The sequence below is a fragment of the Megalops cyprinoides genome, chromosome 5 (genome assembly GCF_013368585.1).
Source record: "Megalops cyprinoides isolate fMegCyp1 chromosome 5, fMegCyp1.pri, whole genome shotgun sequence".
In the NCBI taxonomy this organism is placed as follows: Eukaryota; Metazoa; Chordata; class Actinopteri; order Elopiformes; family Megalopidae; genus Megalops; species Megalops cyprinoides.
Window position 1 is genome coordinate 17,992,978 of NC_050587.1, and position 27,715 is coordinate 18,020,692.

The 27,715-nt window shown below is 49.5% G+C and overlaps 2 protein-coding genes across 3 annotated transcripts in view; both read right to left on the minus strand.

Moving 5' to 3' along the window:
• Positions 1 to 27,715, minus strand: part of erbin (erbb2 interacting protein) — a 100,388-nt gene that overhangs the window by 33,882 nt on the left and 38,791 nt on the right. For both annotated transcript variants that reach the window (XM_036528834.1, XM_036528835.1), the window contains exons 3-6: positions 9,544 to 9,741; positions 7,625 to 7,742; positions 1,214 to 1,292; positions 686 to 775 (exon numbers count right to left, since the gene is read on the minus strand). In XM_036528834.1, coding sequence (XP_036384727.1) covers positions 686 to 775; positions 1,214 to 1,292; positions 7,625 to 7,742; positions 9,544 to 9,732 — 476 coding nt within the window. In that variant the 5' untranslated portion in view covers positions 9,733 to 9,741. The remainder of the gene's footprint in view (positions 1 to 685; positions 776 to 1,213; positions 1,293 to 7,624; positions 7,743 to 9,543; positions 9,742 to 27,715) is intronic.
• The window catches only part of nln (neurolysin (metallopeptidase M3 family)), a 70,672-nt gene continuing 53,792 nt past the window's right edge, over positions 10,836 to 27,715 (minus strand). Inside the window, exons 14-19 of the mRNA XM_036528773.1 lie at positions 18,503 to 18,562; positions 16,665 to 16,788; positions 16,462 to 16,515; positions 15,949 to 16,045; positions 14,365 to 14,433; positions 10,836 to 11,024 (exon numbers count right to left, since the gene is read on the minus strand). Coding sequence (XP_036384666.1) covers positions 10,836 to 11,024; positions 14,365 to 14,433; positions 15,949 to 16,045; positions 16,462 to 16,515; positions 16,665 to 16,788; positions 18,503 to 18,562 — 593 coding nt within the window. The remainder of the gene's footprint in view (positions 11,025 to 14,364; positions 14,434 to 15,948; positions 16,046 to 16,461; positions 16,516 to 16,664; positions 16,789 to 18,502; positions 18,563 to 27,715) is intronic.

Sequence of the window (27,715 nt, forward strand, 5' to 3'; positions counted from 1 at the left end):
GGTCTGGGTTGAGGGCAGGGGAAAAAAACAGATGAGAAAGCGATGCAAATATGATCAAAACAAGTGGAGAGCAAACTTTTATTCGAGCTCGTTAGCACAAACTCAGTACGTTCAAGGAAACGGAGCAAAGGCAATGAAAATAATGCACAAGAGCACACTCAGCGTGGTTCAGGCCTACATCTTCTTCAGGCAGTCAGCAGAAGTTTTAAAACGTTTTAATCTCACCGAGTACATTCTAACTAACTAATTACTGTTTGTTTGTATGTGCTTGCTTTTTTAGTATCAAGATCTGCCATGCACATCTGCATTTATAAAACTCATCCTGATTGAACCACTGCTTTAACTTTCTACCCTGTGACTGCATGTCCGTGGATGAATATTCTCCTTTTTCTCTCTCTCACAAACATGCACTCACACACACACACACACACACACACACACACACACACACACACACACACACACACACACGGGTTGTGCTGTTGAGTCATCCATTTAAACTGCCTGGGTTTTAAGCCCCACAACCAGGAAATGCAGACATATTATAGCTGTGCTGTGTGATCAAGCCTCTTTCCTGAGACATCACGTGGGCGGGTCTAAGAGGCCGCAGGGCCACCGCGCTCGACACGGCGACCCGAAGGGGGCGGCGCCGACCCCTGAAGCTCCCGCTGCTGCCGTGACTCACCTGCCGAAGTTGGCCGGGAGGAACTCCAGGAAGGCGTCGTTCAGGTAGAGCTGGGTGAGGCCGAGCAGCTGGGTGAAGCCTTCCGGGAGCCTGCAGAGACGTGGGAGGAGAAGGGGGCAGCACAGGTTAGGCCCGCAGGAGCGTACGTTTTACACTGGGAGCTTGAGATTAGTCAGCTGCAGAGGAGGCAGAGCCGTAGAGCTCTTCTGCTCTGCGCTCTGCCCACTAACATGGTAAGCAAACCTGTGCTTCACAGCAAGACAGAGATGGCAATGAGAGACTCAGTCTCCTATGGGAGCTCCGCGGAGATCTGTTTAGCGATGTCACACCCCCCGCAAAGGAGGTGACAGACGCTGACTCAAGCCAAGACAGAGGTGCCATTTCTGGAGGTGGAACCAATACTCCATAAGGCGACACACATTCAGGCATAGGCTTGGGAAATGCCTGCTATACCGGCACGCAGAAATCTACCAGGTGTGTGGGTGGGTTATACGGACTGCAATTACACAATCTCTCGCAGCGGCTTACTTGGAGATGGGATTCACGCTTGCTTCAACGATGGCCAACACTTTGCAGTTCTTGATATTTTCTGGGAACTCCTGGATACCTGTAATGGTCAACCAGATCACAAAAGTCATGTTGCTGGAATGAACAAAATCGCCCGGCCATTCATTGCCTTCCTCATATCAAACTCCCATACAAAATGAAAGGAGTACCTTCATCAAAACCTCGGGCCACACTAAAGGACCCCCTTGGCTGTTACTTTCAACATCTCTACGGCTGTCTTTGATCAAACCGAACGAAGCCTGGCAGTGCGGATTTCCATGTGTGAAAGACGGGAGGAAGATGGAGGCAGGCAGAAGGAAAGGACAGAAAGAGAAACACAAAAAAGGAGGAAGACAAAAAAAAGAGGGAAGACGATAAGAAAAAAAGATGAGGACAGAGAGAGGAAATCTGACGAGAGCAGCAGACGCACAGAGCAGTGACACAGGACGGCTTACTCAAGGGCAGACATAAAACACGGAGGAAGCGGGGCGGGCTTCTCAAGGGCGAAAACAAGTGGAAAGGCACGTTGAGCAACACCTTTTAAATCATCTGCGTTCTGAGAGCCCGTGTGCTGGGCCGCACGTTTCTACTCTAAACAAGAGGAGAGCGGTGCCTGGATGAGACATTCGTTAAAGGGGGGGGGGGGGGAGAGAAGAAGCAGCACTTAACACTGTCAGCGTATGTGCGGGATCTCATAAAATCTTCCGCAGTGGAAGGATTAGCCTCGAGGTTAGCCGCTTTGCTTTGTGTTCACCTTGCTTACAGACAGTGTGCTGCAAAGGTCTTTGCTTCGTCTTAAGAGTAAGCACCGGGAGTGGTGTCCACCGCAAAGAGAAACCAAGCTTCTGCTGTGACACCATCAGCCCACCCTCTGCTATAGTCTGTCCTCCACTACGTCAAACGCCATTATTTTTTTTTACCCCCCCCCCCCCCCAACCCCGCATAACAACAGAGCAGGCTAGCTTTTACCCGCATGCCGTAAATGCCAGAGCCGGGGAACAGGAGACACGGAAAACCTTTCCAGCACACAGGCACACACCATCATTTACAATGCAAATCCGTGTCCCCAGAGATAAAGGATGAAATTTTAATGTGCACTCCTTGGCCTTAACGTGAGATATCATTGCACCATGCATAATTCACTGCAGTGAACTGTTTTTTTTTTTGGGTGTGTATGTGTTGTTTTTTTTTTTTTAATTTGGTGATTACGTATTGCTCTCTGCGGAGGCAACCGCGGTGCTGTGCAAGGCCTCCCTGGTTTAACAGCGGTGTTGGCGGTGCACAGGGTGCGTCACACCAGGGCTGCCAGCGTGGTGATGCACCTGCGCCGACTGGCCCGCCTCGCGCTGATGTTACTCGGTGTTAACAACACGATGTGCCGCTTGAAATCAGTCGAATTAAATCAATCGCCCTCTTAATATTTCATCTGGAGCCTGGCTCGCCCGTCGGCACCTGACAGGGATTAACCTCGGTCCTAAGAAGCGGCTTCAGACAGCGGTTAACGGCCGGGGTGACGGCTCGTTCATAAGCGCGGCTCGGCCCGGACGCCTGGGACTGCAGCCCTGGGCCGCACCGGGGGATGAGCGGAGGAGCCAAAATGGCTCTTTTCCCTTTCATTTCAAATGACCAAAGTGCAACAGGGAAGTCGTTTTCTCGCACACCTCGCCTCGCCTCTGGCGGGAAGGGAGGAGCCCCTTCCGTAATCTGAGACAGGGGGAACAGCGCGCGCACAATCGGCGCTCCGCTCCGTTTTAAGACTCGAGCATAAAAGGCACATTCAGCACGCTGCATCCACGGTGCTCACTGCGAGAGCAGACGCGCGCGCATTAGGGGAATTTAGATCGAGCCTATTTCGATGAAGATGAAGCCTGAAACCACAAACAGGTGACTAACACACAGCTAACATGCCTTGTGAGGGAGAGGCCAGAACAGGAAGTAGTTCTTCAGTGGCTGTTGTCACGCTATGGTTCTTACACTAAGGGCAGGTTTGTTCTTAATCACAAAGATATGAAACAACACGCGCCCTACAGCATTAATCATAGTGTGACAACCGCCATCACCACTTTGCACGACACTGGCTCTGTATTTTTGTCTTTCAAAACAACTAAGCAAATTTACATTTAACAATTCAATCAAGAAATAAGTATAAATTATATCAAATATGCAATTAATACTGACACAGTAAAATACAGTACTTACAGGGATTCAAACATAACTAGCTGGTTTTAAAACCATCGTGACGTACTTTGTAAATATGCATATCTATTTGGATATTTATTCAGTTTTTGTTTCCCAGAGAGTTATGAGAGTGCAGTGATTCTGTCATTGGGGTCTGAGGGTCCAAAAGCATCACCGGTCTGCAAGACTCCAAAGGCGAGGGAGGACAGTGACCGGAAGGCAATCCTACTGCCACAATGCAGAGGGCAAAGCTTCATAAAAATCACGGTCAGCACCGGCTATAAAGAAATCGCACTTTACAGGAATAGCTATACGTTACATGGCCCCGACAGCCACCAGAGTACGGGATTCTGAAATTGAGGACCACCAGCTGTCCACAGATTTGCAAAGGACTTTTTGCCGCTTGCTGGATCCAACGTTCATAAATCTCGACGCTCAGCCACGCTGTCTGAATACAGATAAGAGGAAGAGCAGGAAAAACAGAGAGAAAGCCTGTGTAAAGTGCATCTGAACCCTGGAGGGCCGCCATCTGTAAGGAGGCCAGTGCCCAACATGGGTTAATTTTTTTTGGATGGCATGAGTGCCTCCACTCAGATTAAGACACCTGTTAGAGAGAAAGGCCTCTGCCTAAAATGCAGTGTCGAAAGGAGAAAGAAAAACAGTTTTTTGACTCCCACCCGCGGAAGGGTAAGACTCGACCCTCCGTGCACCCCTGTGCGTCGGAGGGGCCGCGGAGTCTTGGAGACGGAACACTCCGCCGGCACGGAATAACAATCGCGCTCCGGCGCTCTGAAACAGGGCGGGCGCGTCTCAGAAAGCAGGATCGATGGAGCGAGCTCACGCTAGCGGCGCGCCCTTGTCCAGCGATGCTTCCCCCAGAATCAATGCCGTTGAAGCTAGCGCTTTTAAAACTCCTCAGCAGGCGCGGCTTCAAGGCAGTCGCTGCGCTCGTATCGAGCGGGCGTGTTTCGGAACAGCCTTCCGTTCTGCCCTCTGCTTCGGCGGGGGGGGGGGCCTCCGGGCGCACGCTGGAACCGGGGTCAGGAGAGGTGAACTCTGAAGCGTCACGGATGTGTGCGCATCTCGCCCTGCTAGCTGGGGAAACCGCTAACCGCGCGCAGACACGCACGCACAGGCCCTGGCTCCAAATCAACACATGGTGACGGACTCGCGCCAAAAAAAAAAAAAAAGGAAACGACCAAACAGAAGCTCCCGTCTCCTTTACGCTTGTAACTCTGTTCTGTATGTGCGGTGACGCCTCCAGCAGGATGCAGAGGAGGCTCGCTAATACCTCAGCAGGCGTGTGGTTAAAGACGCTTCTGCTGCGACTCAGAGCTCATATCCGTGGAAGGCCTCCGAGTCCGACGGCGAAATCACCAAGTAGTGATCCTAATTACTGCTGGAGCGACCAGATTTCTTCCCATTTCCATGATTCAAGCTGCTTTGCCACTACAACAGCCGATGTAAACACAGATAAACATTGATAGAAGGGCTTCATAACAGATTCAAGCATGAAAACTGTCCTGTTTACAGTCAGTTAAGGTAAACGTGGGGGGGACTATACGCAACAGCATTATGGTAACATGCAGGTGAGAAATGCAGCAGGTGGGCAGGCATCGCTCTAATGGTGGGATGGCGGAGCGGGATGCCTGTGGAGTCACAGGCTCCAGCAGGAGGCCGGCCCTGCGGCCCTGCGGCCCTGCCGGCCGTCTGACAGGAGGAGGAGGGGAAGGGGGAGGGGCTTCGCAATGCTCCTCTGGTTCAGATCAGGCCTCAGTGAGCGTAATGGGCTCTGACAGTTCTGGGGTAAAGCGGTGGGCAGAGGGGAGGCCAGGTCTGAATGCTCTCTGCAGCTGGGGAGAGTTAGTAAACACATCAACATGCACGCACATGCACACAGGCACAAACACAAAAAAGCGCATGCGCATACGTGTTCGCACGTACACACGCAAACTCACACACACAAAAAACATGTTCACGCATTCGCACACGCATACACACAAACACACATACACACACAATGCTGGACCACTGGGAGTACAAACCGGCTGGCCTGGAGGACCAATGACATACACTCTCTACTTGTAACATGTGTATACTGCATTCCAGAACAGTGGGAGGTTACGTAAGTTTTCAGCTTATAAAACACAATGAGTTGCAATAACTAAAAGCTCATGGACTGTCCTTCTCCTTGTGAGAACTTTATCCTAAGTCAGACTGAGGGCATTTCCTAAAAGGAGAGGAACATCCCCATTTTAACTAACCAAACGAACAGGCAAGGAACTTGCCTCCGGGAAAGTTTATGTGGTATTTGCAGAGGGCCTTAAAAAAGGACCAAATGCTGTTTTTACCTACTAAAACAGGCTGAAGTCATTTACACAGATATTGAAGTAAACAGATACAGGAAAGCCACGGCTCAGGTCTGGACACTTAGGCCAAACCGCCTCCAACCGGCCACAGAATGTCACAACAAAGAGGCCTCTATGTTCTCAAAGGCCACGGATTGTTTCGCACACAAACACACACCAGCACGAGCCTCCACCGAGACTCGAAAGTCGCTGACCCTGTTCGGAAGACCAGCCGCCAACCTCATTCTGACAAAGGAGGGGTATTAAAAAAAAAAAAAAAAAAAGCACTCGCTGATAATGCCAAGTCAGTAAGGCTGTTATTACGGCTACAGGGGGCGGTGCAGAGTCACGCTAACTGCACTGGAGTGATGGCTGAGCAGAATACAGCCAAGATGCTCTGAATCAGGGTATCGTGTTAAGCGATGCTATCGTGTCCTGCGCTAGCCAACGAGCGGATTGAATGATTGTACCCTCAGATGCCCCACTCTTGCGCTTTTTCCAGTAACTTTCACGACACACGTCAGCCTGACTGCAAGCTCTTTGTGACTCATATGTCCTTCACTGAGCACAGAACTCTCCACACCATGCAAGCTGAAGTGGGAAAAATACAGGGGTTTTCCCCAATCTGGAATCTGTCTACGTAAGAGTGTGAGTGTGTGTGTGTGTGTGTGTGTGTGTGTGTGTGTGTGTGTGTGTGTGTGTGTGTGTGTGCGCACATGTGTGGAGAGAGAGAGAGAGAGAGAGAGAGAGAGAAAGAGAGCGAGAGAGAGGGGCAACTATGTAATATTTTGTCCTCACAGGAACCGGTCTCCTATTTTGGGACAGACAAATACAATCTATTAAATCCAAAAAGGAACCAGCCAGGGCTGTCTGCGATTCAGTGACTCTCTCTCCCCTTGTCTTCCTGCCACAGGAGCTCGAGTGAGCCTTGCGCTTTTATCATTTCATGACTGGAGGACACGCTGCCTTCGAAAAGAGACACGGAGAACACGACGAGAGGGTGGATGTGCTGTTGCTCAGAGAGGACAACACACACATTCCACTAGCGTCCACTATACTACCAAAACATAATGCACACATATACACAGTCCGTTAATGTCATCGTCCTGGCGAGCTACTTCTACAACCCAATGCATTACTTCACAACTCCGATACAGGTTTGAACCTATCTGTTCTATCAACTGCTGTCAAGTGTTACGTACGGTGGTGAGGTGTACGTGTTTTGGGTAAACATGGGAAAAAGGGGCTTCTTCAGCGTTGCGGTATCACAGCTGACGGCTGTTCGCATTCACGGCGCTTAACGTCACGCTTAAAGCGGCTGGCTGCGAAGGCGATCGCCGTCTCGCTTTAAGCGGTTATTACCCGCGCGTGAGCACCGTGTGCAACCGTAAACCTCCTTTTATAGGCACTAATAGAGGGCCGCAATGCACCGTAATGCATTATACAGTGCGAACACACTCTCACCTAATTGGATTCCATCGCGGCATCGTCGCGCGGCACATGCCTCCTCTGTTAACGTGGCGGCGGGGCCAGCGTGTTTGCACCCTAATGAGGCATTAAGCCCGACACTTCCTGTCTGACGTGTCACTGCACGGGATTAGCCTTTAATGTGACGGCTAATAAAAGCATGTCAGCCAGTAATAAGTCACTGTTAGAGGACGCCGGTGACACCTATGATTCGGCTGCTTCTCCGCCGCAGCTAGGGGGGCTTTCTTTCACCCTCCTCGGTGCGATGCTCACACCTCACCTCCTAAAACTGCGGGCGACGGGCAAGCTGCAGTCAGTCTTCCGTGAGAGAGAGAGAGAGAGAGAGAGAGAGAGAGAGAGAGAGAGAGAGAGACAAACAGAACCTTTCAATTTCGCTTACTGTTCTTGCTGACATCCAGCTCCCTCAGGTTGACGAGGTTGGCGATGGCTGCCGGCAGCACGGTGAGGTCATTGTCCGGCAGGCTGAGCCGGTAAAGCAGCTGGCAGTTGAACAGTTGCTGTAGAGAGACAGAGAGAGATGGGGAGGGGGGGGGACAGAGTCCGTCAGTCAGGAGGGAGCCAGCACGCGACGTGGCGTTTCGTTTGGAGCAGTGGGCCGGCCCCGACACACCGTGACTCGCTGAACGGAGCCTGGATAATTAGACGCGCCGAGAAACGCTGAGCCCCCCCCCTGGGGGATTTGCTCCGGCATTACGCAGCGAGAGATCGTTACGCAAACGCCTGGATCACCGCGGCGGGAACAAGAGGCGGGCCCCGTGTCGCATCGCGGCTGAGGAGGCGCTGGACACGCAAACGGGACCCGGGACCCGGGTCCAAGCTCATTACAGGCTCTCCACACGCGCGAACCCCACGATGACACAGTACACAAAGCCCATCTGCAGACAGGCACTTCCACTTCCTATGAGCGCGAGGGGCCTGGAGAATCATCTCAACGGCTAATCTGTTTGCTTAGCACCAGACACCCTTTTCCAGGCCTAACATTTTATAAACTCTTATCTATTTATTCAGCTGGTCAGGAGCAGATTAAATGCCTTTCAGCAAGGCAAACAACCGAACAAGTCAATGTGAATAAGCCAGAAAAAAAACTCTACAAAAGTCCTTTACAAGTGTCAGTTTTAGACACCTTGTTCCTTCTAAGAATAAAATGAAAATGTAAGCAAATTTATATAACGTTTCAAAATATCACCATGCTGATAAGTTGATAAGACCGCTTATAACAGTTAGCGCATCTTCGACCTCATCTTGAAAATGCAATACCGAAAACGTAATCGCGAAGTGCACCAAGAAGCTGCCACTCCAGACTTCAATTTATAAAGGGAATGGACGTCGCAGCCGATTGGCCGGCGGCTTTCACTGGTTCCATTGTCTCGTCTGACACAGCGCCTTTCAGCTCTATTACACCGAACACTCGGGCTTGAGCAACTGCCACTTACATGAGCCAGGGCAATGCTGTTAGGGCCTGGGACCGTTCCACCGAAAATTTCATGTGCTTTGCCTGGAAGTAACAAAGGAGAGTCGGAACAGTTTCAGCTGTAGCGTTTTTATTTTTTATATATTTCTATATATTTTTCCCCACAGTGCCTGAGCGGAGCCGGGAGCCGGAGGAGGTGATTTACGGCTTTTACGGCGGGCTGCCCGGGCGTTCCAGCTCTCAGCAGAGGACAGCCAAACAGATACCGAGCCGAAAACTCCCCCCCGCCGCCCTGGAGCAAGTGCATCTCCCTAATGCGCGTCACCTCGAGATGGAGCCCGGGCCGAACGCTGCTCTCCACGGCAGCGGCGTGCGGCGACACGCCGCGAGAAGCCGTACCCGTTCAAACACCAATTTTCACATCATTTACTTCACACCGGCATTGCCAAACCGCACGCTGTGTGAGATCTCCCTCAAAACGCACCCGACAGTCAATCGCCCAACAGGTAAACAGGCGCAGGGAACAGTCGAAATGCGAGGGGACCAAGGTAAATCAAATTAATTCTCGTTTTCCATTATGCGCTCAGTCTGAGACTTTGTATAAATAATGATTTCATCTTGAATGGCGATGCACAGACAGAGGCTTGCAGACTAAAAGGTGCCGGAATCTGGAGTGTGTTAATCGGTGGCAAAACAATGAAAGCCGCGTTTGGAAACGAACGGAAGCAATGCAGTTTTGCGCTTAAAGTTCCGCTTCCTTTTCTGGACCTGCAGCCCCTGCGGCCGAAGAGGGGCCGGCGGTAGCGAACGACCCCGGAGAGGAGGGTTTTGGGAGGCACCTTCCCAGAATCCTCCTCTCCATTTCGCACCGCGCGCGCGCGTCTCACCTTGGGCAGCTCCTCGATCTGGTTGGCGTCCAGGTAGAGCTCCTCCAGCGTCTTCTCGAAGCTGAAGATCTCCTTGGGGACTTGCTCCAGGCTGCAGTGGGAGTAGTCGAGCGACGTCACCGTCTCCTCCTCGCCGCGCAGGCAGCGGCACGGCACCAGCCGCACCAACAGGTTCCGCTTGGTCGTCATCCTCAGGCACTGCGCGGGACAGGGGACAGAGGGGACAGAGGGGACAGAGGGGGGGCGGTCAGGGCACGTGGCAACGGGGGGGCTAAAACGGGCGTGAGACATTGACCATTGACCCCTGGGCTTTCAGGAGGATGAGCATGTTTTGGCTGGTCTGGTCTCAAAACAACTAAAAGAAAAACTGAATGAAACTGAAAACCAAAACACAAGGGAGAGTAACAAACAGAGGCATTTATCAAGCAGACGTAAAATCCCCATTTAAAAATATGACAATGATCATTTCAGACTGAAGAAACCTTCTCCAACGGACAATCATATGCAATAAAAGGCCATTTAGATCGTATTTATTAGGTTATGTTTAATATAATCTATTTGTCCATCTATTTTCTCTCAATATAGGGGGAAAGGGAGACACACACACACACACACACACACACACACAGAGGGAGTTTTATTTCCAGCAGTGCTCATAAAGTGAGCAAAACAGAATAAAAAAGCTTCAATATATGGAGCAGCTTCATGCAAGCTCATGCTACTGAAGCCGTTTTATTCTGTTCTCATTTCATGAGTGACAGTGCTATGAACTCTTTGCAACAGAGAACACAAGAAACCCTCTCACCTTGCAGGCAAAGGTGTTTTTACATGTTATTTCATTTTCCTGGGCTATCGGAGTGACCTGTGACTCTTCTGTGGTTTTGACAGGTGTGAGACCTTCCATTTTCAACGGGACAGCGAGCGAGAAATGGGTTTCAGCTCGTACGAGCCTAACACTACCTGTATCAGTGTCATACCCTCCTAAAAGCACTTCCATGAAAGGTCCTGGTAACAAAGCCCGCAGAAACACAACAAGTCCCTGTTCTCCACCATTCTGCGACATCCTTTAGGTCTCGCCCCCCCGAAATGTTCAGCCTGCGCTAAGAAACAGTCACTCACAATGACCCAATTGGTTCGCCAGCCCGTCTGTCTGACAGCGAGTTTGAAGGCTGCTGGAGACTTCAGTTCTCAGTATTCACAATTCACTATAGTCAATATTGGGCGATAGAGAGTTTGCTTAAAAGTGTATCTGGGGGAAGGAAAGCAGGAGCTGCAGGAAAAAGCGGCTCTGATCAGCCATGTTCCGCAGACCGCCGCTTTCCTCCTTCCTCTCTGTCCCCCCTCCTGACAGCCCTCCTCTCGTCACTCTCCGCGCCTGCGTTCTGTCGGGACAGGTGTGCGGGGACAGCTCTGCAGGCCGCGGGACGCTGGCCCTCCATCAGCTGGGACATCTGTGTCTCTGCAGCAAGGGCACAGCACACCTACGCACACCCACACACATCGCGTTTATGCATCAGTGCACGAGTGCAGACACACACACACACACACACACACACACACACACACACACACACACGTCTGTGCGCACAAATGGCACTGCATTTACGCATCAACATCCATACATGCACATACACACACCTATGCCAATGCGTTTACTCATCATTGCATACACACACGCATAACCATCTGTGTGACTGCAGCAGAAAGTCTGAGATTTCAGAAAGTTTGGACTTCCGAGCGCATTAGGAAGGTAATCTGGAGGAAATGCGCGATTTTTGAGATGACTCATGAGCCATGTCTTACAGCTTGGCCTGTAGCCAGGCAGGCGCTGTTTACGCAGAGAAGCCCTCACAGGAGGTATCCCTTTTGTCTGTGGCTGCCCGTCTTCATCGGGTCTGCATTTTTGTGATAGCTACAAAATAGCTTCAAGTGAGAAGTGTCAAGAAAACTACTTTCCCTGCTTTCAGAGGCAGAAACCCATGTTTATTCCCCGTGACTCTCATGTTTGGGCAGTCGGAACTGCATTTTCGAACAGCCTGCAATTTCTGAAAATTGTTTTTTTTTTTTTTTAAAACATGCGCTTCCTGTTGAAGAGAACTTACACATGGCCAGCTGCAACTCTGCAGCAAATGAGACCGCAAACATGAACCATAGTGGCCCGGTCTTCAAAGGGCCTTCACCTTAAGCAGTGAAATCTACAGTCATTTCAAACCATCTCTGGACCAGAAGGCTGCATGAACTGGTGCCCCAACTGGTCTGCAACCACAGAGGAAAAAGCACAAGCCAAAAAAAAAAAAAAAAAGTCTAACCAGTCTTAAGAGTGTACCAGACCTTGACCTTGAGCGGTGCCCCTCTGAGGTATTTCACACCTGAAGCAGTGCCCTGTGTGAAATGCCGCAATGACAGGTCCACCACCACAGAGGGGGGAAAAAGCAACTGTATTCTGCAGTGGACTGACCACTAAGAGACTGCCTCCCTCTTATTTAATTATGCTTACAGCCGTGGGACAGTGCGATTCGGGGTGTGCGTTATTGGAGATCGTGGGTAGGGGCAGGGAAGAGGCCAGGGCAGGGGGGGGGAGGGGGTGCCCTGCAGCGAGGGGCCACCCTGAATGGGGGCCTTGTTCCGAGACCGCGGCGTGCGTGGAGGCTCCACCCCCGTTCTCGCCCGCCGCGGATTCCTCGCTGTAGCACGCGAAATATGCGAACTCTCAGAACTGGGCATTCCTCCGTTTCACAGTTACACTGGAGCGTACCGCTAAACACAACGGCCGTGACGCTGGGAGACAACACCGAGTGAGGCTTTCAGGTGGGTGTTTAACAGATCCTTTCCTTCACTAGCAAACACAACACTAACCGCTGCCCTTCAACTTTTTGTGCCCATAATTCTACTTCTGTTCAAGGTTTCTTCCTGTTAATTTCCTTGCCACTGTTGCCTTAGGCTTGCTCTCAGGGGGTCTCAGGCCTGGGATCAATGTAAAGCTACTTTGTGACAACTTGTGTTGTAAAAAGCGCTATACAAACAAAATTGAATTGAAAAAAGCTTAACCTAACACAAATGTTTTCAGAAAGACCATACAATGTAGCCTACAAACATACAGTCAGAATCTCCTTTTAGTTGAGGTTTGCTTTTCAATTAACGATTCCATTCTTTCTACAACAGGCCCAAGAGTGACTTATGCATGACCCTTTAGAGTGCGACGTACCAGAATGTCACAGACGAATAAACAAACACGTAAACACTTCTCTTTTCTATCCTGCCTTATCTAACTCCTTTGGATCTGTCCACACTCCTTTAATGTCATGGCAAGCGCTTACTCCACAGTCAACATCTTTCAATAAATAACGTAAGACAAAGGAGCAGAACCAAATGAAAGCACGCATAGCGCTAACCCTGCCAGAAGTGTACTTATTTGCTCATTTTTTCAGATGTGTTGCGTAAATCCTCAGGTCCCCGTGGCCTGGGCTGCGCCCCGCGGCACGGTGGCTGGAGGCCTAGGCCAGACCCGGCACGCTTCCTCGCGCGGAGAGCGCCCTTTTCCCCTCGCGGCCTCCGTCTGTCACAAGACTCGCCTCCTTCCGAACTACGCTAAAGGCCCTCGGCTCACCCATGTGACGTGACAGTGAGGAATTCATACGGTGAGTAATAATAATAAAAAAACCCCACCTCATCCTCCTGTTCTGTGGAAATGTGTAAGCGTACAGCTATGTTCCCACTGAATGGACGGCGTCATACCAAACAGGCTGCCAGTCCTGACGACTGGCGGAGGATTACTATAATTGAGGACTAATCGGTCTGAAATTCCTGTAAAGTCTGAATTTTCAGTAGCGGTGGGGGCAGGGTAGGCATGGCATTTTTTACTAGAAAAATGAGCAGAATGCCCCAGTGGGAGGTGTTTGCGCCGCATCGCTCATGTGTCCAGTAAGGCTAATCACGGCTTACCTCACCTCACTGAGCGGGACGCGTGACCTTCAGACAATGCCGCTTTTGACGTCTGAAGGAAAAGCTCATATTCGAGAGAAGCATTCCGAACGCTAACGAACTGCTGATCCAATTCAGAGAGAACACCCACGGACACGGGACTATCGGCTCAGAAATGCGCCACTTTTTTTTTTTTTTTTTTTTAAATCACAGACGAGACTGAACAGAGCATTAAGCACAGCATTATTCCAATCTTTCACAACCCTCATCTTTTGCAGTGCAGGCAAAACAAAAGCTGTCTTAATTCAATGAGCAGAAAACCATAATACACAAGTACAGCAATGTTACTATACAACAAATCTATTCAACAAGAACAACTCTGAAAAAAATCACTACGTCACTTCACATAATACATGTTTGCTGTGCATGATAACAGATCCCTTTGGGACATGAAAGAACATTTTAATATCACCCGTGATGTCATAACAGTTGTTGAAGTGCTTGTCACATGAATGTGGACATGCAGGGGTACTGGAGTACAACAGCATAATGATCTGAAGTGTAACTGGATGGTTAAACTGGAGCTCTGTGTGTGGGCTCCAGCCACTCCACACCAGGGTCACATCAAGCACCGCTGCAGAAAAACAAGTTCAGCTTGGGCCTGCTATCGTCACGGCAACGGGGAGGGGAGGAAACGCGAGGGCGTGCCTCCCCTCTCGGCGAGTCGAAGAGCCCTGTTCCGGCTGGAAACTACACCCCCCCCCCCCCCCCCCCGCCTTTCCGTGAGAGCGCGGCAGGGCGACCCCCTTCCCTGTGAAACCCGAGCCTCCGGCCGCGCTCCGGACAAAAGGGGTGAACGACGGGAGCGGCCATATTTACCAGCTACAGTTACTGACAGACCTGGGGCCCCTCTCTGCTGGCGATCTGCTGGGAGAAAGAAACCGTTGCCCAGGGGTTGGGCTTCATCAGCTGGCCGGCGGAGGAAAAATGGGGTCACGACCTGCCCGGGGGCCTACACTCATGCTCCCTCTGCGAGGAGAAGCGCCACCGCCTTGAATAAACGCCCGAACAAAATGTTAGCACGGCGCAGAGAGACTTAATCTCCCGCCTTGTGACACGAGGCCGGAGTCCAGAGGCCAGGGAACAGCTGCGCACCCTTCTGGACGGGGTCAAAGGGCAGCGGCCGTGCGCCTCAGAAACACGGCCAGCTCCGCCGCCGGTCAAAGCCCCCGCTCGCTCCATCACCTCAGGCCAACAGAGCCCTTCCAGCCCACGCGCTGCGTCATCCGAAAAGCATTCCAGCGCCTCCTCTTGTGTCTCAGCTCGGAATGCCGTCTTCCGATCGCCAGGGGAAACCGCCGGCGCTCACATCATCGCTCTGTTTAACTGCGAGAAATGCGTAAAACATTTTGCAACGCTCCTGAGGAGAATCGGGAGGAACCCACATGTTGACAGATTTATTGCATTTAGCCCGGGAGAGCCATTTATCTGTGTGTCTGATCTGTGTTCAATTAGAGAATGATAGTTTTTTTTTTTTTTTAAATCCTACATTTCCTGCATCGTACATTGTCACAGGAATGATTTAACTGCCAGTAACCTTGCAACCACACTTCAGTAAGATCTAGACATTCTGAAATGGTTTTTCATCACCATCTTGGATATTGCTGTTCTAATCTTTTGTTGTTGTTTTTTTTTTTTTTTAACTGTCAGCAGATCCAGCCATCCATGTTCGTCTGTGGCACAACACAGCAGGACAAGCACCCCTCTGCCTTGGTGCGGGCAGAGTTCAGGGGTCGCGGGTGGCACTGTGTGTGAAGGAAAAAGGCCTCTGGGCAGGTCATAACCCCTTGTCTTCTCCTGTCTGCAGGACAGGCTCTCGTGTCTCCGGCTTTCTCATGACCGCCGGCGGCGGCGTGACCGCAGCGTCCCCGAACCGGAGGAGCGGACACCCCTCCCCCCATCCTGCCACCCTGAAAAAGCTGACGTTTTCTGTGTTACACGGTGTTACACAGAAGGTGCTGTCAGAGATCTCACACGCCGCTGTTTTGCAACGACCTCCCAGATGCTGTGATAAGCGAGAGGAACTGCGGCAGAGAGGACATGACGGTCTGTTGTTGGGCACTCCGCCCCCACACACACACACACACACACACACACACCAACCCAGGGCCTCACGTATAAAAGACCAGAGGAAGAATACAGTGTATTCTGGCCCGCTGCCTTCAGCTGACGCTTTTCCATAAACAAAAGTCAGCGATGAAAATGAAACCAACAAAACATGCCATCAGCAAAAAGGCAACACAAACCACACCGTCACTAACTGGCAGGAAGTCTTTCTGCTCACTGCATGATGAAACCTAACCCTGAACTGCAGCATTACAACAACACCGGTTAGCAGACACCCGTATCCCAAGCAAATTGCGTAGCTTACGTATCATCCATTTAGAAAGCTGGGCATTTACTGAGGCAATTCGGGTTACATACCTGCAGCGCCCGGGAATCACACCAGCAACTTTCGGGGTACAAGACCTGCTCCTTACTGCTGCGCCACGCCACAGTGCTGTCAATCTCCACTGGCGAGCTGTCAGATACGGCGGGGGGTCGAGACTGCGCGGGACGCTATTCTTGTCCTGCACATGCGTGTGTGCATGCATGCACAAAACTGCAACCTACCGGTATGAGCTGCGCCCAGGACTCCGGCTGTGACACTGGACAGCGAGTGCCCCCCCAACCAGACTAGAACATTGCGGCCGGGAGAGGTGTCCAGCTGGCCTGGTGCGAGTCTTGGCCGCCCGGCACACACCGGCCCAACCGGGAGTCGCTGACCCACTTCACAGAGACCGGGGACCAATTAGGCACTGTTTACCGTGCGGTACCTCCAACCCCCCCACCCCCCGTAGCCATTCTCCTCTCTCACAGCTCGCGGTTATCAGAGCAGGACGGAGAGAGCGAGAGGGAGGGGGGGACGGCTCCTCTGACAGGAAGTGGTCATCTCACCCGACGGCTTTCTGAGACCCTTCCGTGCGCACGGTCTGCGGCAGCTTCAGATCTCTGCACCGAGACGCCGCGCTGTGAGATTTACCTGCGACGCTGCATCCGATAGCAGGGTTTCGTGATGCGTCACCGTCGGAACGCATGAGCCGCGAGTGTGCCGTTACACCGCGGTGATCCTGCCAGCACCGCGCCGCGGTGTAGCTCACCGTAAGGAGGGCACATCTCGTTCGGTGAAGACGGCCGAGCGGGGCCTCACTGCAGCGGCCGCAGGCTTGACTGTGATAGCACAGCTCTTCACCTTTAGCTTAGCCTGCGCGGGTTTCAGTCTCACTGAATTCGCACCAAGTCATCTTTCACCTTATCAATGTCACGTATCAACAGTAATCAACAAACCATGACACCTGTGACATTGGTGACACGTTACTCTGGCTTGTTAGGTAGATATCTTCTTGCAATTGTTTTTAAAAAGAAGCAGCCAGGCACAATTTAATTATGTTGCTCGTAAGTAATGTGTGCCTACGCAGCAGATGTCGAGAAGCATTTTTGTTCCATGCGCAATGCTTGAGTGTCTACGCTGTATGAAACAACGTTTATGAAAATTTTCCATTACACAGGTAGCATGACGAGAAGAGTTGAGCGACAAAAAAAAAAAAGCCACAGTCCCTGCTCATGATGTATCTAGTGTCAGATTCAGAGTCTCAATCCCGCGTGAAACAAAAAAAAAATGTGAAAAAAAAAATTCAACAGTATTAGTTATTAATAGAGGGTTCATATCTAGTTAATATGGCAGAATGGTATTAGTGAGAGTCTTATGCAAGGAGCGTTTGATGCAGAATTCATGCCTTAGCTGGCACAGGAATGCTGGGTCAACGTTTTAATTCGGTGCCAGAGAATTAGGGCATGAGAGTATGAAAAAAAAGAAAATTTTTTTTTTTGCAAAAACAAGAAAACACCCTGCTTGTGTTGCTGGCTGCACGTTACCGGGTAGGGAAAAACAGCTTCCACAAGAGCACGTACACGGGCACGTACACTCTGCACAGCGCTGAGTCCGTGCTGAACACACTCCTCTCTCAACGCGCTCACACACCCTCTGACGATGCCCTTAATAACCTCATGTTAATGCCACCTTCCGCATCAAATGCAGTCAGGCACACTTCCCAACACGTTTGACCTTTTCAACCTTTTGGTCGATGGAGGAAATGATGGAATTAGTCTTTACTGGCAGCTGTAAATGCATGAAATTGCTGTGCATGCATTAAATTGCTTTCATCTCAGCTTAAACAAGTCAAATTCTAAGAGCCTACATACCGCCGTTCTTGGCGTTTCGCTTTGAAGGCTCATAAATGCTGTAACAGTTTGGCTGCATTTTGAAACCAGAAACCACTGCTGTGCACGGCCCATGCTGTTCACGGCAGGACACACACACACACACACACACACACGCGCACACACACACACACACACACACACACACACACACACACACACACGCGCACACACACACACACACACACACACACACACGCGCGCACACACACACACACACACGCGCACACACACACACACACACACACACACACACGCGCACACACACACACACACACACACACACACACACGCGCACACACACACACACACACACACACACACACACCCGTCCTTTGAATGGCTTCAAAGGGGTCTTATGGGCACTGCCTCTAAACACTGTGCACTGATATCAGCAGCTTTGCAAAGGGCTCACATGTTCCCTTCATGAAGCGTGACTGTTCAAAAACAGCATGATCCAAAACATAATTACCTTCCCTCATAACACCATCACAGATTACAACAATTCCACACCCCTCCGCTGTCTTAAAGGGAAAGCCTGCAGACACCCCGCAGCTCGGCAGCTGGAAGGCACAAGGGCTACGGCTTCAGGCAGCGGAGGAGGACGTGACCTACGCAGGACCGCGACCCCATCGCGGAGAGGTGGCGGCAGCGCTCGTGTAGAGCGCGCAGGAAAACAGCGGCCCCAGGTGGGTCTGGTTTCCTTCTTGCTGCTCACCGACAGCGTCGGGTTCCCCCTCCTCCCAGATGGCGCGGCCGGCGGTGGCGGCGCCCGTCCCTTCAATAATTCAGCGCGGGATCGGGTTAGCGGCCGCGTTTCCTTACCTCACCCCCAGCGCCCGGCGGAACTCGCGGAACCCGCTGATCCCGCGAGCCCGAGCCTCCAAATTTCCAGAGCGAGGGCAGCAGTGTGGTGTCGTTGTAAGGAACACAGCTCGTAACCAAAAGGTTTGCTGGCTTGATTCCCTACTAGGGCACTGCTGTTGTACCCTTGGGCAAGGTATTTAACCCACAATTGCCTCAGTAAATATCCTGCTGTATAAATGGATAAAACTGTAAACTACTGTATGTAAATCACTCTGGATAAGAGCGCCTGCTAAATGACAATGTAGCGCAATGTAAATGGTGGAGGCTGTGTAAGACGATACGTGTTATGCTGCTGTTGAATGGGAGGACAATGGAAGATCGCTGGGGGGAGTAAAAAAAAGAAAAAGAAACCTACCGTTCCGGTTCTCCCACTGAACTCCGTTTCTCAGCTGTCCTGGATCCACCGGGGGTCTGGTGCGACCGCGGAAAACAAAACCGACATTGTTTCTCTGGACCCGCCTTGAACCGAGAGCGGGCAATCTGATTCCTGCCACGCACAAATTGCCTCGAAAGCATTCAGCCTGCAGGCCCGAGGGGCCCCAGATCAAGCCCTGTGCTGCCGGTCCGCCTCAGATCCACCCCCTTGTAGAAGGGGCCTCATTCGGTGACCCACGGGCCTGACCAAGCACCAGCTTTCACCAGTCTCCACACATCTCAACCCCAGGATCAAGGGCCTGGTCTCTGCCCGCCAACACTGACTATAAACACCAAACGCAAAATCCCAACAGTCATAACGGACCCCTCTTGACAACGTTGTTTGGTCTGTTCACGGCGGGGGGGGGGGGCTGACACACCAACTGAGAGGACTGACTTCTCAACTGTAGTGGAGGCTTGGCTTTGTAACTTTTTGGTAATAAGCTAACCAGGCTAAATTCTGAAGCAGGCTTACAGCTTTAGCTTAAAATATGGTTGGTGTGCTGCCTTTGCCGGGAAAACCACCGTAGTCACTAGCCACCATGAGCTCGCCCGCAGTTCTTAAGGCTTGATGGTCTGTTGCAACAAGGCAAGAGGCCCTTACTATCAGCATCCAGGTGTTTATGAGAGCACAGAAGGTCGTACAGCTGACTGCCCTTCCTCCTTTCTGTAGGAACCAGCTAAAAATAAACCTTAATTCTACCAAATCAGCATGGCTTTCATAACATCTTTCGCTCAGGTGGCGTTCTAAAGATGCTTCGCTACATTTTGCACGGTTCAATGAAAAGAAAAAAAAAAATCTAGGCCAAGAATAGAGTCCCGATGCAGGATAATTAAGACTGTGCAAAACATCTGTGGTCTGCCTTTAAATAACAATAATCGCTTCAAAATACATTAGTTGGGATACGGGTACATCCTTATAAAAAAAAATGTGAAATTTGACATGCAGTCTCTTGTGAGTTAATGCCACTACTCCACAGCAGCAGGGGCTAAGAGTAGCAGCTGATTAGCTGTACCAATAGCTTACAAAATGACGCATCACCCTGCAAAGAACCATCAGTGAAATGATACCCAGCAATTTCAATTCATTACATCTTACAATTGAGGAACCCTAAAAATAGCCCCGGAAAATGCATATAATACTCACTCCCAAAAAAGACAATTAAGAAGCGCAATGTGAGTACGAGAGTACATGTTCTCATCACAGAAGAAGCCATCAGACCCAAGGAGGGCTTTCAGAGTCTTAAAGTGCATGATTAAAAAAAAAAAAAAAAAAAAAAAATCGAGAATTGCATTTGGAGTGCATCCTTTTTCTTTGAATGAACATGATGTTCTTACATTGTCGGTTCCAGCTGGATCCTCCACAGGGGAAACTAGCCTCTCACCTTGAATTAGTTCAGCGTACTGAATGGCCGTCCTACATAAGTCGCGGTGCCAAACATAGAAAACAATCACAACGAGACAATTAGTATTAGCCACAGCACAGCTACTCGCTAATTGCACACTCGCCTATTAAGAAAATTAGTAGAAATAAATCTGATCCCCAGAGAAAGGGGACACCAAAGCCTAAGACAAAGGCCTTGAGTTTTAATATCCTACACAAAAAGAGGGACGCTAACAGGGGCCACTACAGCAGCGACGAGAGCTTCCCGTCTGTGACAGATGCATCATCAGGCCCTGTGACATCACGCGTGGCCCTGAAGCCGCGCCGCCATCATCAGGCCCTGTGAAATCACGCGTGGCCCTGAAGCCGCGCCGCCATCATCAGGCCCTGTGACATCACCTTACACAGCCCTCTAAAATGACAAAACCCCCCAAATGCAATACTGTACACAATATCCGACGCGAGCAAGCCGCTGTGCATTGGTGCAGTTCAATCTGAAAAGATCAGTGGTCTGTGGCACAAGCCCCAGTTCAAGGAGAATGAGAAATGAGCACCGCAGAAAACACTGGACCCCTTCCACTGCTTTTTATAAATGTCAAACAGGGCACAGTTTCAGTTACCAAAGTCAAATGGCGGGCAGTCTCTGTTAGCAGTTATACACTCAGTATAACTGATGGGGTATCAATGATGGGGTAGGAGTCAGCTTGTCCCCGTATTCTGAAAGATCACATACTGTTCTGTCCTTCTGTCAGACTATTTAAATACAGATGACATTTACTTCGGTGTATCTTGCTATGTAATGAAAGACCGCAGGGTAACTGCAGACTGCTGGAAGCGTACAACCCACAAGGTTTTTAGGGTGCCCATGGCGGGTGTCCCATACATTAATTTCAGCTTCGTACTTGCGCGCATTTTTTCCGCGGTGTGCGGACATATCTACTGCGCAGCTCCTGTTCTCTCATCCAAAGACAGATGGCACTATTTCAGGCGGATGCTACTCAAGCAACTGCCCAGCCGCGTTAATCACAGACAGCAGGTGACCAGCAGGCCAAAAGCACCTAAAACGAGTTTAACATCATTTCTTTTCTTGAAAACAACATAAATGTCATTTTCTGGCTTCTCGTCTTTAATACAACTCAGAGGTGGAAGACAGGTAGTCTCGTCAAAAACTGGCTCTTGCAGACCTTTGTGTGACCGCGAGAGCCACTTCCTCTGAGAACCAAATCCGGCTGAGAGAGAGACAGAGAGCAAACGAGAGAGAGAGAGGGAGACAGAGAGAGCGAGAAAGAGAGAATAAGCGAGAGAGGGAGAGAGAGGGGAGAGAGGGAGCGAGGTCGTGAGCAAGATAGAGAGGTAGCGAGCGAACGACAGAGCAAGTTCACTGCAAGCAGCTCTCACGCTTGTGTACATTCCCACAGAAGAGCACATTTTTAGTTACACTTCACACCAACGAGATCCACAGCCCAGCTGCACCCTTGAGAATCACTGAGCTCACTTCTCACACACCTCCACTAAAAATCACTGAGACCCACTGGGTCATATAGCGGGTATACACTTTCAATTAATTACCGAGCCGCATTCACGCTCTTCTTTGACTGATGACGGCGCATTTGCATTCGCGTTTAACAACGCGCGACCTCATTACGGGAGGTTTTGCTGGAGTTTGTGCTCCGTTAAAAGCGTTTGACCCCCTGCTCCGAGAGTGTCGCGCCTTATCAATAATGAACACGCCGCTTTATTTAGACGTCCTCTCTCACCACCTCCTCCGCCTTTTCACAAAGAGGGGCGGGGGGGGGGGCAGAGACCCAGCCAGGGCCATAAATAGCATCCTGTTTAAAAGCCCGCCTCCTGCGGGGAAGTCGTTAATTAAATATGAGATTAGGCCGCGGCGTCAGAGCTGTGGTAAGACAGACAGAGAGACAGGCGCCCCAGAGCCTAGCTGGAAATCGTACCGCGGGGATCCATAATGGTGGCGTTACATTTAAGTGATGTTTTCTCATGGAGGGGGTCATGGAAACAAATTGCTTAAAGGTTACTGTGTCAGTTATTACTCAACGTAGAATGTAAAGAGTCAAAAAACCCTTAAAGCCCGATTGTAGTAACAACCAATCCAATCCGATGCACTTTTTGGGTAGCTTGGGAAGACCCCATTAAACACACTGCAGGGTTAGGGTTCCATTATTCAGGAAAAAAATGTGTAAAAATAGTATTAACCTCAGATTTATGAGGGCAGTTGAAAAGAGCCTTCCAAAAATCTGACATGGTAATATAGGTGAATGTTCATGTTCTGAAGGCGAGAAATTCCCATCCCTTCAGGCCAATATTTGGGCTGTATGCAAAGAAAGCAATTTGTCAATGAAGAGCAGTTTATGCTTTTCTGACAGAGGTCACCACTCGCCATCGACTGCTAAAATCAGACTTGGGAATGTGGGGTTTACATCTGTGCATGCTGTGTATCTTTATCTGACTTAATTATGAATGCTTGTTCAAAGATTCAGTGCAGCTTCTGTAGGCCATTGGTTTCAGTTTCATTCAGCCATCTTGTATGTTGAAAGCCGGTTGCTGTACTTAATGACTGGAAGAGGCAGATTTAAACTTTTACTGGTATTCCAGCTTAAGGTCCTTTCGACCCCGCATCCTCACTAAAGAATTCTCTGTCAAGCAACACTTGCTACACTGACATATGATAAACATTAAATGGTTAAAATAAAGAATTGCTATAAGGTACACCTGCGTTAGCTCAGACGTGACACAACTGGAAACCAGGCAGACGGTCACCTTTGGTGAGAATTCTTTAACATCTTGAACAAAATGAATAAAACCATTACAATTCGTTGTAACTGGGTTTCCACACAAAACAAAGTCATATGCTAAAGAGAAAACAGTAAATGGAACTGAAGTTCCGCACTGGGGACGGCGCTCAAATTTCAGCGGTTTCCTGTCTGTCTGTCTCCGCCACCCGCTCGCTCTCTCGCTTTCGCTCCTGCCTCTGGAGCCGTTGCCATGACTACCTTGGTCACGGGACCCCCGGCATCAGGACGCGGCTGTATGCGCATCTTAATTAACAAATATTTAGGCTGACCAGCTATTCCGACATCAGTCTTGAAGGATCATGTTTTCAGCAGAAAGCATTTTTCTGGTTTAATACTTAAAACTTTACTCACAGGAACCCCACATAAACTTCCAAATTAATTCAGTTCCAATGTTTTGATCAAAAATTTTCTAACTTTAAGCATAACTGAATTATTCAGCCAAATAACTACTGTCTGCATTATTAGGGTGAATGTCTAAGCCTACCTTCCACTTGCCTTGCTCAGTTTAAACTTGCTTTAAACTGAAAAATCTCACAACCTACCAGGTGTTCAGTAATGCACATCTAAGACAAGCTTTCAGAACAGATTCCCTGTTAATTACAAATCAAATGCGATAAAGAGCAGCCAAATAAGTTAATTACATAAATTTAACTCAGATTTAGATCAATTTGTATTAGGTTACTTTATTAGCTTGCTGAATACAATGAGTTCAAAGAAGTGCTTCGACGGGCAGAAAGAAACAAGCTTCGATATCCCCAAAGTACAATGATGATGTCACTGCAAAGCAATTCAGTCAGTCAAAGTCGAGACCTGGACAAAACACACAGTCCAATTCCACCACATGTCATAGTAGAGGAATTAGTGGGTTATAGCTTCATCTAACATGAAGATGTTCACCCTGATTTTAAAAGATTTTAGGCCAGTCACTTGTATATCCCCTTGACATAAAGATGATTTAGAACTGAATAATGACAACATCCTGTATAACTCATGACAGATCACACTCATCCCTACACAATTTCCCTAAATGGCTCTATAACAGGGCAGCGGAGATTGAAACTGAAACTTGTTTCTGTATCCAAGACATTGGCAAAGCCCACCTACGGTTCCTTTGGGTCATTCCTCATCTAACGCCATTCAGTCGTATTTGAATTAGTGAAGTTCTCGGATTTTAATTTGGATTTAAAAGGTGCTCTCTGGGTTGCTGGTCTTTAAACCCACAGATCTGACACGGCTCGTGCAAACGGTTTCAGCGCTGCTTCACAGCGGGTACACGGCCTCCTTCCGTGGCTGTGACACGGAGCAGATCAGGGTGTGGCTATGTGCGGGGCGATGTGAGGACTGCTACCTTCCCACACTCACAGCAAGGCCTCCAGAAATGTGCAACTAAATTAAAAACTAAATTTCCCTGGAGACAGGCGACGAAAATTAAACAAAAAAAAAAAAACCAGTGTCTGCGTGTGGAGGGGGTTGAAAAATTGACACAGAATTGGCCATTCTGAAAACCAGGGCTCTTAGTACTGGCCAGAGATGACCAGTGATCATCAACCATGTCAACTCTGGACAGCAATGGGGAAAACACAGGCATCAAATCCAGATAAACAATGTCCTTTCACAAAGAGAGCTTATACATTCAAACATCTGATGAGCTTTCATCATTTCAATTCAAACATTTCCCTTAGTCTCCTGGTTCAGTACTTTCGACATTAACAGAAACCGAGTTATGAGGATCAGTAAACATGTTAAAGGGGAACAAATTAATGTCTGAAAAGCTAATTCCATCATGACAGAGAAAGAGAGAGAGAGAGAGAGAGAGAGAGAGAGAGAGAGAGGTTTGAATACAAAGCCCATTTCAAAGCACACCTTCCACCGTAGGTTGCCAAACACACCTTAGACTCCCTTCAGCTGCAAGTGGAGTAAGTGGAAACTACACCACTGCAACGTGCCAGAGGGCATGTGGAGTCATTGTTGTGGAGCTGTCACTACACAATAAAACAAAGCAAAGTAGATCGCTTGAGGGCACAGTGTCCTTGCGAGGGTTTCAGCTCCCTGCTTCCTCTGTCACCAATCCTTCACACTGCATTCGCTCTCTCTCACTCCATCTCCTCGTGCGCCCCCCCCCCCCTTCCCACATCCCTCCACTCTCTCTATATCTCTCCCCTCCCCCTCGATGTTTTCCCATCTCCAGCTCTCACTTCTCTCTACCTCGATAACTCTCCGCCTTCCTCTCTCCACCTTCCTCTACCTCCTCTCTTTCTCCATCTCTCCTTCCTCTCCATGTTCTTCTCTCCCTCATAACTCTCTCCCCTCTGCTCTCTCCCTCTCTCCCTCTTTCACTCCATCTCTCCTTCCTCTGCCTCTCTGTTCTTCTCCCCCTCATCACTCTACCCCTTCTCTGCTTCTCTCTCTGCTTCTCTCTCTCTCTGCTTCTCTCTCTCTCTGCTTCTCTCTCTCTCTGCTTCTCTCTCTCTCTGCTTCTCTCTCTGCTTCTCTCTCTCCCTCCCTCCCTCTCGCTCCCTGTTGTTTTGCTCAGCAGAGCCGTGAGAGAGCGCAGGGGAGCTCAGGGGTGCTGATGGCTGATAAGGGAGGAATTCAGGTCCTGCTTTCTGTCTGAGGCGCACGTGGCACCGGGGCGGCCCTTCGATCCCGTGGCCCGGGCTCCGCGAGGGGAGTAACAGGATACCACGCAAAAAAAACAACACACAAAAAGAGTTTCAGTGCCCCCCCCCTTTCCAGAGCGCTGGAGGGGGTTTCTTCACGCCCACACGGGTTTCAGTTCTCCACGGCAGCACAATGGGAGATGGGAAACAGGAGATGGGAGATAAAGTGAAGTGCTGTTTGATGTTCTGAGACTACTGTACCGAATCAAGCCTTGCCACCTGCGCCACAAAGTCAGGATAAAGGCCGGTCTGCTCCCCCGTTTCCAAAAATACCCCCCCCCCCCCCTGCATACAGCAGCTCTTCTAATGACATAAGGTGGACTTTATTCAACAGGCTTCAACAACAATTATTATTTCAGTCAGGGCCCATTTACACAGCTGAAAAACAGTTAGTAAATACATGGCTGCCGATTAATTACACTATGACTTATCGTAAGGCAGTCGGCAAATAGACTGTGAATAGGAACAGTGTACAGTGAACAGAAATTGGAGAGAAATCATTGCTCTAAAAATGTTATTTTTACCCTCTGACTTTGTTTGAATGGATGTCAGCTTCCGACACTCATATAAATAATTGCCTTTTTTGTCTAACTTACATATTAAAAATACATGTCACCACTCCTTCGGGAGTCGGTGGTTATTTTTATCAACAGTGTTTGAGTATGTGTGCTTTTTAACTTAACAAAACCCGCACATACTTAAAACGCAAAGATGCAGCGCTGTCAGGCTCTCTCCCGCTTTCCACATTATGTATTTTACTTGGCAGTGAGCGGTTTCTTAGAAGTTCTTCGGAGATGCAGTTTCTCGGTAACCTGGGCAGACACATTCAGGTCAGTCTAACATCTCCGCGCACGCAACACCGCTGTATTTCTCCCACCGCTGTCAGCCGGGAAACGTGAGAAGCTGCATTAGATTTCTTGAGGTGTGCCATTACGTCAGACACCTTTTAATCAAATCTGCTTTCAGAGACATGGCAGGTAGAACCGGCGCGCAAAAACAAGCTTCCTCGCGACGACCTGATAAATATTTTCATCCTCCGCAATGTGGGGGCCGCGCTTGTGGTGGCGACCTTATAATGTAATTAAAATACAGAAACGTCCATGGGATAAGAGATGAGGGGCATTTTTCACAGGCGGGTGTGTTCTGCGTGAAAGAACCTACAGCACTCGGCCCTGAGATTTGTGGAGTCTCCCCAAGCGTGTGATTTTTTTTTTTGCATGTTGGCAGTCCTAAAGCTGTCATTCCCCATCAGGTGACACTCCAGCCAAAGCGCCCCGTGCACAAAACTACACGCATGACGGTCGGTAGCTGGCCTACATTCACGACACACTTCCTCAGAAAATTTAATAAGACCGCCATTATTCCACATCAGGTGTCTCAAACTGGGAGGGAAAAAAGAGAGCTAAATTTATCCCAGGAGTAATTACAATGGCCTCTATATCTGGGATGAGGCTTAAAAAGATAGCTCTTGCTCAATATGTTAAGGCAGAAAGAGAGAATACTATCAGGCTTCATTAATCCATATTAAAAGCCGCTCGTTACCATGGCTATTATGGTTCATTTACATAAGTGAAGTCAACCCAACCTACGCTCCTTAATATAGAAAAGAATGTATGAGCAAATCAGCAGCTTAGATAGGGTCTCCTACATCATTAATTAGAAAAAAAAGTGTGAACTGCACTTTGTAACCTGCAGGCTTTCTTGGATGTCCAGGACTACACTTACCTCTAAGGGAACGGAAGAAGAGAAAACGAAGCTCACAGAGACTAAAGTTAGCACGTTAGCAGCTACCA